This window comes from Leuciscus leuciscus (assembly GCF_965113295.1).
Source record: "Leuciscus leuciscus genome assembly, chromosome: 25".
NCBI lineage: Eukaryota > Metazoa > Chordata > Actinopteri > Cypriniformes > Leuciscidae > Leuciscus > Leuciscus leuciscus.
The window spans coordinates 15,355,140-15,375,598 of record NC_138724.1 but is presented as its reverse complement, the minus strand read 5'-3'; the positions used below and the strand labels follow the sequence as shown (position 1 = coordinate 15,375,598).

The window sequence follows — 20,459 nt, the reverse complement described above, 5'->3', positions numbered from 1 at the left end:
ATATTTTTACAAAGGTTTAGAGGAAATAAAAAAAGTTAATATTACTGGCATATAAACACAGTTAATATTACTCATAAATATTTGTTTTTAAATGTTTCCCCCTCAATTATTTGTATTCAATTTTATTTGTTAATGTACCAAATGCAGTTACTCAGATCTAGGGATGGGCATGATTAATCGACGATCGATAATTGATCGTTAAGAATTTCGTCGATCACGTTTATTTGTTATCGATTAAACTAATGCAGGTTGCGTTGCGTAGTGTGTCTTGAAGCAATGGAATTCATTTTAGCGCGGAGGTACCTGTGCATCCCGGCAACGTCAGTCCCCGGCTGCCCCGGCTTGACAGTCTCACCCCAAAACGTCATATACTGACGCGTCTTGACCATGCGTCAACATACGACGAAAAGGGTACCCCCATAACGTCCATGTGTGACGATTCGGGTTATGGGTAGGTTTAGGTATGCGTTAGGGTACCGCTAGGAGGCGCTGCTGGTGCGCTTCTGTCTGCGTCTCATATTGACGTTAAAGGGGTACCCTTTTCGTCGTATGTTGACGCATGGTCAAGACGCGTCAGTATATGACGTTTTGGGGTGAGACCGGGCTGCTCAGAGCGGGTGTTTTCGGCGGCTGGACTGGCTGTCACCAGGTTGCGGTCGCGTCTGATCCCAGATCATGTCAACATGCTTATCTTTCTCAACAGAAATCAGTAGACTGGTGCAGAAGTTCTATGGGAACTTCATGCGTTTTCTCAGATCGGATAGCTATCTGATTTATCAAAACGATTCCATTTACACCTGGTCACATAAATGTGTTTTTGCAAAACGGATATAAATCCGATCTTGAATTCCCGCGCTATATGCATATTTAAATTGTTGCACGTCATCGAATGCAACTGATATGAGCTGCATTTTATTGATCATCAGCGAAAATTTCTAAATCAAAGACCGCAACAAGATATTGCGGCAACAGCCCTGGTAAGATCATTTCGGTTCTTTACTTTTAATGAAGATGATTGTGTGTTGATGAATGACTTTCACTTTGATTTGCGATAGTTTGCACGTTAGCTTGATGAATAGATGCTCATCTGTGGTGATGCGTGTTGAAGTAGCGTCGTCATATCTGGATATAACATGACATATAGCCTATAACACGCTCTCACACGTTTATTTCTTATCATTTTTGGGATAAGTCAAATTTACATATGTGGTTTCAACAACCAGATGCATTTACTCTTGTCCAGTTTCGTCTGGAATGCGTCTCAGATATAAAGTATAAAGTGGTTTGAGCGATCGGATTTAAATCCGTCTCGAATGCGTTTCGGAGGGCATTTAGATTTGGTCTTTTCACGACCGGATAGCTATCCGATCACAGAAAACGGATGAAGTGGCCATGGGTGCTCGCAGCTGCAGGTTCCGCTGGTTTAGAGCACCGCAGGAATCTTCAAGTCTACCGAACGTCCAGTTTCACTGCCACAAGTTGATCTTCTTGTAATAAAGATCTCATCGAGGACAAACAAACTGTATTTTTGTATTTTCATTGCATTTTTAATTTATAAAAAGTTAAAGAAATAATAAATTTCAATATAAAAATATTAATGATTAATCGATAGTCGATCGTTAATTCTCCCGACGATCGACTAATAAAATTGAATCGAATGCCCATCCCTACTCAGATCTATTTAATTTGTTTCACTTACATTTACTCAGTTAATACAGTGTATGTAATTGATTTCACTGCTTACAAATCTAATCAATTCTAAGTGTAAAAATGTTTAACCAAAAAATTTAGTAAATCATATTAAAAGTTTTTAGAGTGCATCACCACCAGAGTTCGTCACATATACAAAAACATATTCCAGACAATTTTCAACATTTTAATCACTGTTCTAGAAACATATTTGACTCAACTTTGTTCATTTGCAATAATATGTTATGATTTGTTCACAAACAACAGGCCCAGACAGTTCACAAATAATGTAAATACACAGTCTTACAATGTCATTGCTTTATAACTGCTCTTTCAAATCCTGTAGGAAAATTAACAGTCTTCATAAAGGTTTGTCATCATATATTCACCCTCATGTTGTTTCAAACCTGTATGAATTTCTTTCTTCTGCTGAACAGAAAGGAAGATATTTAGAAGAATGTCAGTAACCAGACAGTTTCTGGTCTCATTGACTTCCATATTAGGAAAAAAATATACTATGGAAGTCAATGAGACCAGAAACTGTCTGGTTACTGACATTCTTCTAAATATCTTCCTTTCTGTTCAGCAGAAGAAAGAAATTCATACAGGATTGAAACAACATGAGGGTGAGTATATGATGACAAAATTCTCATTTTAAAGTGGAGTATCCCTTTAAAAATTTGCCAACTGCATATAAGTGAATCAGATGTTGGTCATTAAAACATGAAATCTGTATGAAACACATAAACAAATGACACAAAATGTGTATAAATTCTATATGACTTTAATTTGAATAGCATATGATTCAATATAAGAACTTTAAATGATTTATATATGAATTTTATATATTTCTACTAATACCATACACATTTGCATACTTTTTTCATGTAAAACTCATATAAGTCTTTTAACAGTATTCATATATGACGCAAAAATCCCCTATAAGTTATATGTGTGCTATTTAGTATGAAATGGGCCATAATCGGTCTGATTTTGTATATGACATATATTGGCCTTATATGAAACACAGAAGGTAATTCTGGCTGATTTAAGTAAGGAAGATATATGGTTGCCATATATGAACCATGCAGGTTTTTTTCATATGGGATGTCTGACTCTGAGATGGCGAACGGGAACATGGTTTGTGTAACATTAGCAACACATTATTAGCTGTTTGATAACGTAGTCAAGCAAAAGGCTAATCATATTAATTACCATTATGTGTCTGACGTTGTAGAGAGCGATACATAAAACACATATATTACCATTCTGGCGGGGCTAATTTGCATATTCTTGGATCTGCGTATTCTAAATGAAACAAGGGTGTAGAGTTACATTCAAGCTATTTTAAGGCATGACGAATTTTTTTCTTAAAAAACATTTAAATATGTCATTTTGATGATCAAAGATCACGCATCACCTCATTACAAAGGTGAAACATTTGCCAAATGTGAAACGTTAATGCGCATAACATATGCTTTATAAGTCTAGTTTGTAGTACTTGGAGTTACCACAGTTATAGTTGAAAAAGGATAACTAACAGTGTTTCATGCAAACAGAATTATGAATGAATGTACCATCGTTTGTCGCTGTCACATGCCTGTCCTGTCTCGTGTAGCACATGTGGTGTTTGTGTTCCTGTCTCTGTTTCGATCCCACCCTCCTTGTTATCTCATTATTGGTTTCATTTGCCCCACCTGTTGTTCCCTCATTACCTGCCTGATTTGTCCCTTTTATAAGTTCCTTTGTGTTTGCAGTCTGTGTCGGATCGTTGTCTTGTATACGTCTCCTGTTCTCCCGTGACCCTTTGGTATGTTAGTTTTTGAAGTTGTTGTATTGTATGATGTTTTTTCCCCTTGTGGGTTTTTGTTTTACTTTATGTTTCTTTTGTTAAATAAATCATTATTCTTTTGCATTTGAGTCCTCCCTTAGTGTTCTTTAGTTAATGTGACAGTCGCATTGTAATTTTTATATTCATGTTCGTAATTTTCAGTAAAGTGAAAGTAAATTGAGTATATCAAACATTGTTACTCGCACTTGTGTGTGTTGTGAACAATACAATACAATACAGTACAATAAAGCAAACAAATGAACAGTGTCTTACTGATGCAATCTTGAACTTTGTTAAAAAATAAAGTTCATCCATGCTTTCTTAATGTTAGGATCACAAGGAAGGCAATGCAAATAAGGCTTTTTTTTTTTTTTTCACAACTTGGCACTGCATCTTGTAATCCTCAGAGGCATCTATCATTTTTTTGCTCGAGTAATCCTGTGTTTGCATTTCTCTAGTATTGGACTAACTAGGAAGATTTAAGCTCTGAAACTGACCAGTGAGGCCCGCCAGTTTGTCATTGTTGCCAAAATGACATTGGAAGATCAGAGCCTGACCTGTGCCTTGGATAAACTGTTCAAGTTCTGCTGCAATCCCTTATGAAAAAGTCAGTTGTGTGTGTTTCTGTTTTTTTAAGGACTGTTATAAAGTTAAATATTGTGATTACTTTTACTCATATGCTGTGGAAAAGATGGAGGAGTACAGTAAAAATTCCTTCTGGTCTGTCAGAATCCCAACAGATATTAATTTTTTTGGATGATCAGATCTACTTTAATCCAAGATACAAAGTTATGAAGTGATTGAAATGAGGTAAAGGGTTATCTGCCTAATGAAATTGGGGAAAGAAGATCTGTTTCTGCAGGTTGATTTTTGTCAATATTTAATGATTAATGTGTTGAAATAAAAAAAAATAGTTTTTTATTATTTTTTGTCTAAACTATTTATTGTCAAAACAGCACTGTGTGTGTATGGTTTTAGGTGCTTATTTAAACAGCTTAGCCAATGACAGCACATTATGTGTTATGACATGTGTTCATCTTCCTGACACATTCACAGTTGAATACAGTTTAAGTCAGTTCAACACATTCTTTCTAAGTGTTTAAAATAAGCTGAAAGTGTCAAATTTTAAGTGGTTAACCCTGACAGACCATACCTTTAGGCATCTTTTTCTAATGACAGCCATTAAAAAGTAACCATGTGTTCTGACTGGTTTTCTTTTACAAAAAGCATATTCATTCATACATTTTCAATATCATAGTAGCCTAATATTTTACCAGTGGCCAATTTTGTGTTGAGAGATCTTAAAAGCATGAAATGGACCTCTATACTGCCTTTCATGTCAATACTTGTTTATTATGGTACCATGAGCCAATCATATTGTCATCACGTTTTTTATTTATTTTATTATTATTCTTCTTATTGCATCTGCAGAATGATTAATCACAGCCCAATTGATAGTCTCAAAGTTGTGTTGTGGGGTTCTGTGTTAACCGAGCAACAACGTTACGCTAACCATGTCCTACTTAAGTATTTGCAAAACGAAAACACATCAGCCTAAATTTGTATAGCCTATTTAAATAAGAATTATGCAGATTTTAGGCTACTTTGTAGGCTAACCATACAAACGCACTTTGTCAGATTTGATGTTTCATGTTTATGTGTTCTCTCAAATTTAAATTGAGCAAACAATGATAGGCAATAAAATAACATACAAATGCAGGGCAAAACCTAAAAAATAACCTTTCTGGGAAGGTTCTCTTTGGGTTATTAAATAAATAACCTACAAGGAACGTTCTGAGAAGGTTAAGGTTATAAAAATAAAACCTAAAAACAACCTGCAGGGAACATTCTGGGAAGGCTCTCTTTTGGTTATAAAATAAATAACCTGCAGGGAATGTTTCAAAGTTCTCTTTAGGTTAGAATAAATAACCTGCTTGAAACAATCTGGGAATATTCTTTTGGTTGCAAAAAAATAACCTACAGAGAACGTTCAACATTCTTATTTGGTTCCCAAAAAATTAACCAAATGGGAAACATGTGGGAATGTTAGGGGGACATTCTGTGTTTGCTGGTGTAACGGACGTAGGCCAGTAAGAGGCACTGGCCTCAAGAGGCACTATTGAGTAGGACTGGTCTTTAGCGTCCTTGTTAGCGTGCCCGCCTCCCACGCCGGAGACCTCGGTTGGAATTTAAATAATTTTTTGTAGCTTGTGTGTGTCTATACAAAAATATACTTCACATCTTCATTGAATCAATCGCTTGTATCCAGTACAGTATTCTTTATCTTCATTTAAAATTAACCTGCTTTTGACTGTATACAGACAACATCTTATAAGCATGTTTTTAGTTAAGATCCAAGGAAATGTCACTTAATTGTCCCCATAGAAATGAATCCGTGGCTGGTAACCAGAGATTTCTCCATGGATGAGCAGTCCCTACCTTGCCTACCATTTCCACCTGCCTTAGTTATTGCCGCATCTCTGTGGTATATGAACCTGAAAAGCTGTTTCATACCTTAGTGGCACAGTGGCAGTAGTTTCTGGAAGGTCTGGTTTAAAAATGATAAAGAACTGAAATGGCATTTAACAAACATAGGATTCTAAAAAGAATTTCCATTTTTTCACTGAGTACAACACTGTCCCTCTATCTGCTGAATTGCATAAGGAAGAATTGTCCTTCTAATGGAAAACAGGACCTGAACCACTTACTAAAGCAGGATGTTGGAGAACTACAGGCTTGTTCTGCTATTATCCAAGGAGACATGGACAGAGTGGACAAGGACATTTTTTGGAAACTAATGACCTTGAAAAAAAAAACATCCCTGCTACATGAGTCATTCTATCTCCACGCAACCAAGGATTGTCCATCCTACATCCGAGACAGAGGGTTTCTGACGCTTTCTCTCAGTAAAGAGGAGAAAGATTTCCCCATTGCTTCCTCCATGGTGATCCATGAGAAGATTGAGATGTTTGAAAGGCTCTTAAGAGCCATTTACACTCCTGACAATGTGTACTGTGTTCATGTGGACCAGAGGTCTCCTGAGATCTTTAAAGAAGCAGTTAGGGCCATTGCGTCCTGTCTGACCAACGTGTTTGTGGCCAGCAAACTGGAGAATGTGATCTACGCCTCCTGGTCTCGAGTTCAAGCGGACATCAACTGCATGCAGGATCTGCTCAAGTCACCCGTCCGGTGGAGGTATCTGCTCAACACCTGTGGCACTGATTTCCCCATTAAAACCAATGCAGAAATGGTTCAGATCCTAAAACAACTGAACGGAAAGAACAGTATGGAGTCTGAGACTGTAGAGTCTAAAAATTGGCGCTGGCAGTTTCATCACGATGTTACGAACGGTGTAATTCGGACCGATGTTAGAAAGTCACCCCCGCCAATACAGAGCCCTATATTCTCAGGAAATGCTTACTTTGTGGTTTCAAGAGAGTTTGTGGATCACATCTTTAAAAGCAAAGAGATTCAAGATTTCATGGAATGGGAGAAAGACATACAGTCCAGATGAGCACATGTGGGCTACGTTACAGCGGATGCCTTCAGTACCAGGATCAAACCCTCCAAACATAAAGTACGAGCAATCGGACATGAACGCAATTGCTCGTGTAGTGAAGTGGAGCTTCCATGAAGGAGATCTAAAGAGTGGGGCTCCTTACCCACCATGTACTGGGATGCACAGATGGGCGGTGTGTATTTATGGAGCTGGGGACTTGAAATGGATTGTGAGGCAACACCATCTTTTGGCAAACAAGTTTGATCCAGAAGTAGATGATGTGGCGATCAAATGTATGGAGGCTTTTTTAAGGTACAAAGCTATTTATGGTCGATCATTACTAACAGTTAAAAAAATCTGACATTATTTTATGATGCCAATAGTGATGTGCAAATTTAACTTGAGCAAACAATGATAGGCAATAAAATAACATACAAACGCAGGGCAAAACCTAAAAATAACCTGCAGGGAACTTTCTGGGAAGGTTCTCTTTGGGTTATTAAATAACCTACAAGGAACGTTCTGAGAAGGTTAAGGTTATAAAAATAAAACCTAAAAACAACCTGCAGGGAACATTCTGGGAAGGCTCTCTTTTGGTTATAAAATAAATAACCTGCAGGGAATGTTTCAAAGTTCTCTTTAGGTTAGAATAAATAACCTGCTTGGAACAATCTGGGAATATTCTTTTGGTTGCAAAAAAATAACCTACAGAGAACGTTCAACATTCTTATTTGGTTCCCAAAAAATTAACCAAATGGGAAACATGTGGGAATGTTAGGGGGACATTCTGTGTTTGCTGGTGTAACGGACGTAGGCCAGTAAGAGGCACTGGCCTCAAGAGGCACTATTGAGTAGGACTGGTCTTTAGCGTCCTTGTTAGCATGCCCGCCTCCCACGCCGGAGACCTCGGTTGGAATTTTAATAATTTTTTGTAGCTTGTGTGTGTCGATACAAAAATATACTTCACATCTTCATTGAATCAATCGCTTGTATCCAGTACAGTATTCTTTATCTTCATTTAAAATTAACCTGCTTTTGACTGCATACAGACAACATCTTATAAGCATGTTTTTAGTTAAGATCCAAGGAAATGTCACTTAATTGTCCCCATAGAAATGAATCCGTGGCTGGTAACCAGAGATTTCTCCATGGATGAGCAGTCCCTACCTTGCCTACCATTTCCACCTGCCTTAGTTATTGCCGCATCTCTGTGGTATATGAACCTGAGAAGCTGTTTCATACCTTAGTGGCACAGTGGCAGTAGTTTCTGGAAGGTCTGGTTTAAAAATGATAAAGAACTGAAATGGCATTTAACAAACATAGGATTCTAAAAAGAATTTCCATTTTTTCACTGAGTACAACACTGTCCCTCTATCTGCTGAATTGCATAAGGAAGAATTGTCCTTCTAATGGGAAACAGGACCTGAACTACTTACTAAAGCAGGATGTTGGAGAACTACAGGCTTGTTCTGCTATTATCCAAGGAGACATGGACAGAGTGGACAAGGACATTTTTTGGAAAATAATGACCTTGAAAAAAAAAACATCCCTGCTATCAGAGTCATTCTATCTCAACGCAACCAAGGATTGTCCATCCTACATCCGAGACAGAGGGTTTCTGACGCTTTCTCTCAGTAAAGAGGAGAAAGATTTCCCCATTGCTTCCTCCATGGTGATCCATGAGAAGATTGAGATGTTTGAAAGGCTCTTAAGAGCCATTTACACTCCTGACAATGTGTACTGTGTTCATGTGGACCAGAGGTCTCCTGAGATCTTTAAAGAAGCAGTTAGGGCCATTGCGTCCTGTCTGACCAACGTGTTTGTGGCCAGCAAACTGGAGAATGTGATCTACGCCTCCTGGTCTCGAGTTCAAGCGGACATCAACTGCATGCAGGATCTGCTCAAGTCACCCGTCCAGTGGAGGTATCTGCTCAACACCTGTGGCACTGATTTCCCCATTAAAACCAATGCCGAAATGGTTCAGATCCTAAAACAACTGAACGGAAAGAACAGTATGCAGTCTGAGACTGTAGAGTCTAAAAATGGGCGCTGGCAGTTTCATCACGATGTTACGAACAGTGTGATTCGGACCGATGTTAGAAAGTCATCCCCGCCAATACAGAGCCCTATGTTCTCAGGAAATGCTTACTTTGTGGTTTCAAGAGAGTTTGTGGATCACATCTTTAAAAGCAAAGAGATTCAAGATTTCATGGAATGGGAGAAAGACACATACAGTCCAGATGAGCACATGTGGGCTACGTTACAGCGGATGCCTTCAGTACCAGGATCAAACCCTCCAAACATAAAGTACGAGCAATCGGACATGAACGCAATTGCTCGTCTAGTGAAGTGGAGCTACCATGAAGGAGATCTAAGGAGTGGGGCTCCTTACCCACCATGCACTGGGATGCACAGACGGGCGGTGTGTATTTATGGAGCTGGGGACTTGAAATGGATTGTGAGGCAACACCATCTTTTGGCAAACAAGTTTGATCCAGAAGTAGATGATGTGGCGATCAAATGTATGGAGGCTTTTTTAAGGTACAAAGCTATTTATGGTCGATCATTACTAACAGTTAAAAAAATCTGACATTATTTTATGATGCCAGGAGTGATGTGTTCAATAACTGTATAGCATTTTTTCAAAATATTGTCAGTATGATTTTTATTTATTTATTTAATTAGTACTGTGCATGAATATGAAGGACGAGCAAATAAAATTTTCACAGTTTTCTAATTTGTTCTAGATAATAATAGAAGTACAGATACTGCTTTGTAAAAGAAAAAAAAATGCTGACACAATATTGAATAACTATTGCAGTGTTGTATAGTATTCACGATGACAATGTGATTTTTGTGTGGAAGTTTACTTGCAAGAACATAACATACAAGAACCCCACCCTCTGAAACCATTAATAAAGGTGAATTGGAAAAATTTTACTGGTTCAATTCATTTTTGATTGTTTCCTTACTGTCTCCTTCCCACATTTTTCCACGTTCTCAAATCAAACAAGACATTCAGCAGTAAACAGTGCTCAAAAGTTTACATACACCTTGCAGAATCTGCAAAATGTTAATTATTTTAGGGGGACTTTTGAACAGGATGAAGATGCCCAAATTTGTCTTTGTTTTTTTAAATATAAATATTTTTTCCTTTAGTACTGCCCTTCGGAAGCAACAGAAGATATTTACATGTTTCCCAGAAGACAAATTAAGTACAATTTACCTTGATCTTCAAATTCAAAAAGTTTTGTGAACCTTTAAACAGAGTCAGAGACTGAAACAGAATGAAGAGAAGAAATTGTTGAATAAAGTAAAGTTTTTTTGTTTGTTTTTTCGCACAAAAAGTATTCTCATTGCTTCATAAAATTTAGGTTAAACCACTGTAGTTTCTATTTTAATGTTTTTACTACCTTTCTGCTGACTATATGGGGGATCAAAAAGCTCTCAGATTTAATCAAAAATATCTTAATCTATGTTACGAAGATGAACGAAGGTCTTACAGGTTTGGAACGACATGAGGGGGGAGTAATTAATTACAGAATTGTCATTTATTTTCTTTTTCTGTTTAAATCGTTAAATGTGTATTGAGAAGAAACAATCCATACAGTATGTCTGACTGGTAATGTGAATTTGAGTTTTTTGAAAGCATTATCTTCTAAATGATGATGCTTGAATCTTTGCTTGAAACATCTCAACTATTGATATCTTTACAGACCATTCATTGAAACATCTGCAAGCTCTCAGCTCAAAAGGTAAAATCCAATTAATAAACCTTACTTAAAAAAAACAAGCAAACCGATTGCCTTGAAAAAAACGAGTAAAGTGAAATAGGAATAGTATGTAGTACTAACAAGTGCCTGTCTAGTAGTGTAAACTTACAAGAGAGTTCCAGTAACTTAAAACTAATTTGCATAGTATACTTGATAATTTACTTTAGATGTACTTGTCTTGGTATAGACTACTCAGAATTACTATTTTTAACAACTAAATCATTTCAAGTAAAATGCACTTTGAGAGTATTCCTAACAACTCATTTATGCTAGTTGTGTTAACTGATGTTTTCTGCATACAACTTGGAATTACTGAGTTTATTTGACTTCAAAAGCAATCCAGTTAATCTGTTAAAACCATGCAAACCGATTGCCTTAAAAAGAGCAAGTAAGCGTTACTCCAATAATTTAAGTTCTATCAATCTATTATAAACCATTGAGAATAGTTTCACAATTTTACAAAGAAAGCATTTACAACTGGACAAATAAATTTAAGGCAATGATACAGTTCAAAGGTAAATTTATTGTATTTTTCTTCTTAACAACTGACACAGGGATGGTCCACACAAGTTTGCATTGGGGTATAAAATTTACGTAAATAGTCACTTTAGGTTTTAAAAAAAAAAGTAAAAAATAAAATAAAAACAGGAACACTTTATAATAAGGTTCATTAGTTAACATTAGTCAGTGTATGAACTAACAATTAGCAATACATTTGCTATTGTATTAATTAATCTTTGTTAATGTTAGTTAATACAAATCCTTCTCTTTCACGTCATTCTCCTATGCTGTTGACGTAGTGTAAACAGTAGGCTACAGCGCTTCTGGGTTGTACGTCAGAACGTAGGCTAATTATTGGCCGACGCTAGTCATGCGTGTGATGCATGTGACGCTGGCCAATAATAAGCTGACGTTCTGACATAGAATGCAGAAGCGCTGTACTTTTGACTCTACATCAACTCAAGAACCAATGGGCTGACAATTTTAAACAAGTGCCTTAAAGGTGAACTAAGTAGCTTTTTTTACCTTAACTGAACAGCTTCGGAGTCATTGTAATGGTTATATTACTTATTTCGGGTTGAATGGTGGTCGTTTCGCACCCCCCTCGTGCCCGTGAGCGGAAAATACGCACTTGCAACTTTGAGCCGGCGGGCCGCCGGCCGCTGCGTCAGGAAGTCTCGCGTGATATCAGGTCTCGCGATGTAAACAATTGCTTTACGGCCAAAAGAAATCTGCTAAAATGCTGTCATTATTGCGCTCCCTCACGCTGTCCGAACCCGAATGAAGAAGACGTTTTAAAGAACGTCCCATCTGCTTTGATGTCGTTGATCTATAGCCTCTGGTGTCTGAGAATCAACAACGAGTTTTTACAACAGTGTTGTCAAATATCTATTCCGAAGCTGTGGGGGGAGCTCTAAAGAGAAAACTGCGAGCAAAAAGCGAGAATACAGCGAAGAAGTCCCGAAGCTACTGAGTGCTGCTTTAAGTTTCCCTTTTATTTTTCTGTCAACTAAGTTAATCTAATTCCACTGTCATAAACACTCGCGTAGCTACGGGTGGGCCTGGATGGGCCTGGGCCCACCCACCTGTCAATCAGGCCCATCCAGTCAGTGGCCTCACAAGGTAGCCTAAGGAGGGAATTCTGTTGCGATTATCACAATACTTGAAACTATAAAAATAAATCTTAATGTTTCTTGATTCTTGTTTGGTTGTCATGGTGATGACGAAATGCCCGTGTAGCGCATTTCGCAGTCAGATTGCGAACAGCCCATCCCCCCTTCACAACGACGAGCACATTTCACAGAGGGACACTGAAGTTTAGCTAAGTATGTTAAACTAAAATGAAACAGAGCAACTTACTAAAGTTCGTGTCAAAAAGACTCTTTGTCCCTGCTCTTATTTGAAAGAGAATTGACTGAATCGTTGGACTATAACGAAATCATTGCAGTGTTCAACTCTAAGCCCCGTCGTCTGCTGTTATAAGCTAGTCATCAAAAGTAAGCCAATCTACGTTTATGCAGTTTCCTAGTCAATGTTGTTTATTTAACGTGGTTTATGTGGCCGCTGAGCCAGACTATGATCAAGCATTGTTTTTACACACTGTCCACTACTGTCCTGCCGATTTGATGATGGTGTTGTTTTGCATCTGTCAGATGCGCGCGCGTGTGTGTGGTGTGGCCGCGCGCAGTGGAAATGCTGTTCTTATCGTTATGTTCTTAACACTGCTTATGATGACATTCATGCTTGTGCTCTGATTAAACTGTGGTGTATTCAAGCAGGTGTAGTTGTGTTGGCCTATTTTGATAACAGATGCATTTTTAGGCTGTGCCCACCTGATTTTCTCTGGGCCCACCTACATTGTGATTCCTGGCTACGCTACTGGTCATAAACGAATGTAATCTAATGCCAAACATCATCAATCTTGCACATTTGATTACTCAACAGGAGATTTTTCAGAGATTGCAGTTTTGGTGGGAGTTTGTTCTGTTCCAAACCAAGCATAAATTTCTGAATGAAGTTAAAAGTGTCTTTCATGTCTTTTGGGTAATCCAAATTTAAAGCATAAGACAGACCAAAATAGATGCAAATTGCCTGAGGCAGGTTCTGCAGATTATCCATTACAATACCTCTCTCAACAATGATGGCAGTAGAGACTGGGCAAAGGTAGAGTTTATTAAGAGAGAGGGGTTCTTCTTCATCAATGACAGTTTGCACCCCAACAGATACTTGTGGCCAGGATTCATCAACATCACATACCTGAATGAAACCAAACAATAAAAATATTACAACAGGGAAAAGTGAAAAGGCATGATTAATTGTCAGTTATCTGCCCTGCATCCATGTCCCATTAAGTATATATCATTTATCTTTTTTTTTTTTTTATCCTGACTCTTAAAGGGATAGTTCACCCAAAAATGAAAATTAGCCCATGATTTACTCACGCTCAACTCATCCTAGGAGTATATGACATTTTCCTTTCAGACGAATACAATCGGAGTTATATAAAAAAATGTCCTGGCTCTTCCAAGCTTTATAATGGCAGTGAATGGCCATATATTTTTTGAAGTCCATCAAAATGCATCCATCCATGATAAAAATGCATCTATCCATCATAAAAGTGCATCTATCCATCATAAAAGTGCTCCACGCGTCTCCGGGGGTTAATAAAGGCCTTCTGAAGTGAAGTGATGCGTTCGTCTAAGAAAAATATACATAGGCCTATTTAAACCTTTATTAACTAAATTAACTAGCTTCCGGCAGACAGCAAGTCGACTTATGCCACAAGAGTAACACTTGACGATGTATGATGTAGCGTAAGTTTAGACGCCTCTCGCGGTTCAGACAAACAGGGCTGGGCAACAAACTCAAGCTCCTCCCACATTTCTCTTTAAAAATGGTCATTTTAGACATCTTATTCGTGACTGGTGTTTTGTTTTGCTCTATCCTCTGCACTTCCGTGTTGTGCATCAGGTCAAGTGTTACTCTTTCGCCGTAAATCTATGTGTACGGCCGTCTGCCAGAAGCTAGTTATCGTGGAGCACTTTTATGATGGATAAATGCACTTTTATCATGGATGGATGCATTTTGATGGACTTAAAAAAATAAACGGCCATTCACTGCCATTATCAAGATTGGAGGAGACAGGATATTTTTATATAACTCTGATTGTATTTATCTGAAAGTATAATGTCAAATACACCAAGGATGACTTGAGGGTGAGTTAATCATGGGGTGATTTTAACTTTAAAAATTAAACTATCCCTTTAAGTATGCAAGGTATTGAATTAAAGCCACAGTACAAATAATTTTTAAATTCTGTCATTAATTACTCACCCTCATGTCATTCCATACCTGTGAGACTTTTGTTCATCTTCAGAACACCGATGAAGTTATTTTTAATGAACTCTGAGAGCTTTCGGTCCCTCCATAGGCAACCTAGGCATCTAGCACTTTAAAGCCCCAGAAAGGTAAGAAAGACAAAGTAATCCATGCAAGTCTAATGGTATAATCTTAATTTTATGACGCAATGCGAGTACTTTGTTTGTGCAAATAAACAATATTCCATTTCATTTACAAAATAACTGACCTGCAATGCGTGTTCACGAGGACATCACAAAGTATGAGTGTTTTGCTAATGCATGAGCAGCCAGTTGTTGTTCTGTGAACATTCGATAAGATTTAGTAAATAAAGTTTTTTTGTTTTTTTTACAAAAAGCACTCATGTTGCTTCATGAAATGAGGTTAAACCACTGTAGTCACATGAGTCACATTCTTTCATTGCTGCCTATGGAGGAACAGAAAGGACTTGGATTTCATTAAAAGTATCTTCATATTTTGTTTGAACATGAAATGAGGTTAAACCACTGTAGTCACATGAGTCACATTCTTTCATTGCTGCCTATGGAGGAACAGAAAGGACTTGGATTTCATTAAAAGTATCTTCATATTTTGTTTGAATTTAAATAAAGTTTAAGCATGTGAAGTATCTCAGTGTGCGTTAATGTTCATATTTTATGTTCTTATTTTACAAAATCAAAACAATTAAACCTTTATCTAACAAGACATATACAAAATGACAGTTCAACCACAAAATGTAAAATATGCTATAATGTATTCATCCTTGTGTTGTTACAAAACCTTATGACTTGTAGCACAACATTTTCGACAGCTGTTTTCTATTCTTTAACATTTTAGTGGCCACATCTGCAGACCACATCAGGCAGGCAGGTGGAAAATGGCTAATGGAAGAACACAACAAATCTACACTGAAAAAAATGTTATGTTGACTTTCCTTAATTTTATTATGCCAAGGGGTTGCACGAAATAAATTGATCTAAATCCAGATATATTTTTTAAGTTGAGTGTACTTATATTTTGTAAATTGGTTGTACTTATATTTTATAAGTAATTTCAGATTAATTATATTCATAATTTTAGCTAAACTATTTTGAGTTGAATTTACAATTTTTTTTCAAGAATCAGCCTATGAATCTCAACAATGGTGGCAATTATAAAGCATGTTGCAGTGCATTCTGTGTGCCACCAATCAAAACTCATTCATGGCTCCCATCATGCATTGCTGCATGAATAAATAATGAGCTTATGATCAGAGGTGATCTGTTTGTCACCATTTCTGAGATTCATACGCTAATTCTTGATGTCTGTGTGTTCCTACATAAAAAGAAAATGTTGATTATTGATTTGATCATTTGGATTTCATTGAAAAGGCTAAAAATATTATGCTGTACAAGGCCAGTGCTGCTATGATTAATAAAGTAAACCTAACTCCGAATTTGGGCTATATATGAATTCAATGATTCTGGTCAAATGATTGTGAAATAATGATTATGTTAAATCACAACCATACGGAAGCCCTGAAACGCAACGTAAAAAAAAAAAAAAATCCGTAAAAAAAAAAAAAATTACGTAAAAAAAAAAAAAAAAAAAAAAATTATGTAAAAAAAAAATGCTATCATTTCGAGATTAAAGTCGAAATGTTTCGAGATTAAAGTCGAAATGTTTCGAGATTAAAGTCGAAATGTTTCGAGATTAAAGTCGAAATCTTTCGAGATTAAAGTCGAAATCTTTCGAGATTAAAGTCGAAATCTTTCGAGATTAAAGTCGAAATCTTTCGAGATTAAAGTCGAAATCTTTCGAGAATAAAGTCTTCCGTAGAAGTTGTGTGTGTGCTTGCCGTTATTTCACATTGCCGCACAGGCATTCATGCGTGTGCGTGCGTGTGTGTGTGTGTGTATGTAAACTGGATCTACACAAAATAATAGCTTTTTACTTTTATCTGGGCTTTCAACAAAGGGATATTCTACAGGTCTACCAACATGACATTAGGCTATAGGACTTTATAAAATATACTGTCAGACTGGATCAAGATATCCAGCTTTATGAATGAATGAATGAATGCATGAATGAGGCATTTATATAGCGCTTTCATATGTCTACTGTAGGCCTACACTTAAAAGCGCTTTACAATCATTTCAGGGAATCTTTCCTCAACCACCAGTGGTTATTATATTTGAGGAAATCACGGGATCCGGCCAAATGATTGGATACAGAATGATGCACTTAAAATGTATCCAGAACGTACGGTGTCTATTATAGACGGCAGTTCGACTTCACAAGCGCATGTATTTACACACACGCACACGCATGAATGCCTGTGCGGCAATGTGAAATAACGGCAAGCACACACACAACTTCTACGGAAGACTTTATTCTCGAAAGATTTCGACTTTAATCTCGAAACATTTCGACTTTAATCTCGAAAGATTTCGACTTTAATCTCGAAACATTTCGACTTTAATCTCGAAACATTTCGACTTTAATCTCGAAATGATAGCATTTTTTTTTTTTTTTTACATATTTTTTTTTTTTACGCATTTTTTTTTTTTTTTTTTACATATTTTTTTTTTTTTTACGTTGCGGTTCAGGGCTTCCGTACAACCAACACCATCGATCTGGTAAAAAAAAAAAAAAAAAAAAGCTTCATGCTGCAATGCATGATGGGTAGCTTTCATAGTACAAAACTCATCCTTAATTCCCAAATTAATATCCTTAATTCCCAAGATTTTTTGTTTTGATTGTCACCATTGTTGTGAATCATATGCAAAATCTTGATGTCTGTGTGTTTACATGATACATTTGTTCAAAACATCATGTGCACATGCTTTTTATACACCTTCAAATAAGTGATCATTTTAATGCTTTTGGAACCAATATTGCAGTTCCACAAGGTTGGTGGTTATGAATGCCAAAGCATATTAATATTGTTTCAAAAAGGCAGTATATTAAACGGACAACAATGAAACACATAAGCAAAAGGACAATGGAATGTCTGTTCTCTGTTGCCTTTGATGTCACAGCTCAAGAAAGACAGTTGGGCTCCAGAGCTCTCACATATACAATTCAGATACATAATTTAATTTGATGTGACCCTAACAGTCCATTATGCATATGCTCCTCTAGTCATTGTGTGTATGAGTTGGAGACTTCCTATTGCAGTACATTATGGGATTGAATGAGTGCACTTTATAATTTCCACTGTGGTTTCAGATTTCATTACGGAACGTCTCACAAATGTCTCTAAGGCCGTTTTGCATGTTCACCAACATTCCTTCAGCCCCTGCCCTGGCATGTGACCGCAGCACTGACAAGTTTAACAAGTACATCCACCATTCATCTCTTTCTGTTAGCATTATGCTTTCTTTTATCCTGGCCAAAATATTCATTTGTTTTAGTCTGACAAAAGTGGGCAGCATCTTTGTACAGCAAAAGTAGTATAGATAACAACACTAAATTAACTCAAGTTAGGCATCAAGGTTATAATTCCTCTGTAGAAATATATATAAAAAAAATCGGTGCAGAAATGCTTATAACTGCAAACAGATTAGTAGATAAGCTAAAAGAGTGGCAATAGGCTATATAAACATAGTTAACACATACTTGTCAGAAAAGCTACAGATCTGGTAACCAAAATATAAGATAATCAGCTTCCTCCAAGAGGCAACCCTTAGTTCAAAATCAAAGACACATGACACTTTACTTTAAATATTCCTTATTGTTTCAAAACATACATTATATATATATATATATATATATATATCTTGATGTGCAAAGTTTACTTTTTGACAATGCTCTAATCGACTGATCAGACAATCACACCTTCTAGTCACACCACTGCTGTGTAACAATTTCTATACCCTTTCCTGCAGACGTTAGTCCTTCCCCGTTGTATATACTTTGCTGGCTTCCTACCACACCTTTCTGGTATATTAACAAGAGAGACTGTTTTATACCTCACTGACACAGGTCTCCTCTCCTGGCAGGTTAATCTTGAAGAAATGAACATGGTGTTTAACAATCAGAGGATTTTGAAAATTATCTCCATTCTTTCTGTGAGTACAACCTTGACCGTCCTCTTGATGAACCGTCCAGAACAAAGCACAAATTGTTCAAATAAAGAAGAGCCGGTCTTGAATCACTTACTAAAGCAGGATGTTGGAGAACTACAGGCTTGTTCTGCTATTATCCAAGGAGACATGGATGGAGTGGACAAGGACATTTTCAGGAATCTCATGACCTCGCAAAAAAGAACATCCCTGCTATCAGAGTCATTTTATCTCAACGAAACCAAGGATTGTCCATCCTACACCCGAGACAGAGGGTTTCTGACGGTTTCTCTCAGTAAAGAGGAGAGAGATTTCCCCATTGCTTACTCCATTGTGATCCATGAGAAGATTGAGATGTTTGAAAGGCTCTTAAGAGCCATTTACACTCCTGACAATGTGTACTGTGTTCATGTGGACCAGAGGTCTCCTGAGATCTTTAAAGAAGCAGTTAGGGCCATTGCGTCCTGTCTGACCAACGTGTTTGTGGCCAGCAAACTGGAGAATGTGATCTACGCCTCCTGGTCTCGAGTTCAAGCAGACATCAACTGCATGCAGGATCTGCTCAAGTCACCCGTCCGGTGGAGGTATCTGCTCAACACCTGTGGCACTGATTTCCCCATTAAAACCAATGCCGAAATGGTTCAGATCCTAAAACAACTGAACGGAAAGAACAGTATGGAGTCTGAGACTGTAGAGTCTAAAAATTGGCGCTGGCAGTTTCATCACGATGTTACGAACGGTGTGATTCGGACCGATGTTAGAAAGTCACCCCCGCCAATACAGAGCCCTATGTTCTCAGGAAATGCTTACTTTGTGGTTTCAAGAGAGTTTGTGGATCACATCATTAAAAGCAAAGAGATTCAAGATCTCATGGAATGGGAGAAAGACACATACAGTCCAGATGAGCACATGTGGGCTACGTTACAGCGGATGCCTTCAGTACCAGGATCAAACCCTCCAAACAGAAAGTACGAGCAATCCGACATGAACGCAATTGCTCGTCTAGTGAAGTGGAGCTACCATGAAGGAGATCTAAAGAGTGGGGCTCCTTACCCACCATGCACTGGGATGCACAGACGGGCGGTGTGTATTTATGGAGCTGGGGACTTGAAATGGATTGTGAGGCAACACCATCTTTTGGCAAACAAGTTTGATCCAGAAGTAGATGATGTGGCGATCAAATGTATGGAGGCTTTTTTAAGGTACAAAGCTATTTATGGTCGATCATTACTAACAGTTAATAAATCTGACATTATTTTATGATGCCAGTAGTGATGTGTTCAATAACTGTCTAGCATTTTTTCCAAAATATTGTTAATATGATGTTTTATTAATTTAATTGGATAGGAATGATGTAAGAAAATTTCATGACTGTTAATTATTTAGTTTTTAAACTCTTTTTAAGTTATTGGCAGGATACAAATGATCTATACTACTACTACCACAAATGTAATATATATATATATATTTTTTACATTATATAAAATTGTCTAAATTTGTGTCATTCCATCCATAAAAGCGTGTGTGTGTATATATATTTGTCAAAATTTGTGCAAAAAATTTGTCTTTGACATTATAAAGTCAGTACTGTGCAATATTAAGGACAAGCAAATACAATTTGCAGTTTTCTTTTTTGTTCTAAAGGAGCTCATAATGGCAGTACAGTAAAAAAACAAAAACAAAAAAAACACTCCATCATGTCCTGTTCTCTGTAAGGGAAATGCTGACACAATAGTGAATACATATTGCAATTTTGTATAATA

At 37.1% G+C, this 20,459-nt stretch overlaps 2 protein-coding genes and 1 pseudogene across 3 annotated transcripts; all 3 read left to right on the top strand.

Annotated features, from left to right (window-relative positions):
• Positions 1 to 6,095: 6,095 nt before the first annotated feature.
• Positions 6,096 to 7,380, top strand: LOC309489976 (beta-1,3-galactosyl-O-glycosyl-glycoprotein beta-1,6-N-acetylglucosaminyltransferase 3-like; annotated as a pseudogene). Its single transcript has one exon. The product of its transcript is annotated as a beta-1,3-galactosyl-O-glycosyl-glycoprotein beta-1,6-N-acetylglucosaminyltransferase 3-like (transcript).
• Positions 7,381 to 8,493: 1,113 nt separating this feature from the next.
• LOC309490928 (beta-1,3-galactosyl-O-glycosyl-glycoprotein beta-1,6-N-acetylglucosaminyltransferase 3-like) lies at positions 8,494 to 9,624 on the top strand. Its single transcript, XM_082160262.1, has one exon. The coding sequence runs from the start codon at positions 8,509 to 8,511 to the stop codon at positions 9,607 to 9,609; it is 1,101 nt and encodes a 366-aa protein (XP_082016388.1). The 5' UTR covers positions 8,494 to 8,508; the 3' UTR covers positions 9,610 to 9,624.
• Positions 9,625 to 18,395: 8,771 nt separating this feature from the next.
• LOC309490661 (beta-1,3-galactosyl-O-glycosyl-glycoprotein beta-1,6-N-acetylglucosaminyltransferase 3-like) lies at positions 18,396 to 20,384 on the top strand. The gene has a single exon (XM_082159853.1). It carries the CDS (start codon positions 18,649 to 18,651, stop codon positions 19,957 to 19,959), a length of 1,311 nt encoding a protein of 436 aa, XP_082015979.1. The 5' UTR covers positions 18,396 to 18,648; the 3' UTR covers positions 19,960 to 20,384.
• Positions 20,385 to 20,459: the final 75 nt, after the last annotated feature.

Excerpts from the sequence above, each read along its gene's own strand:
- LOC309490928 (XM_082160262.1), top strand. The coding sequence starts at position 8,509 with ATGGACAGAGTGGACAAGGACATTTTTTGGAAAATAATGACCTTGAAA.
- LOC309490661 (XM_082159853.1), top strand. The coding sequence starts at position 18,649 with ATGAACATGGTGTTTAACAATCAGAGGATTTTGAAAATTATCTCCATT.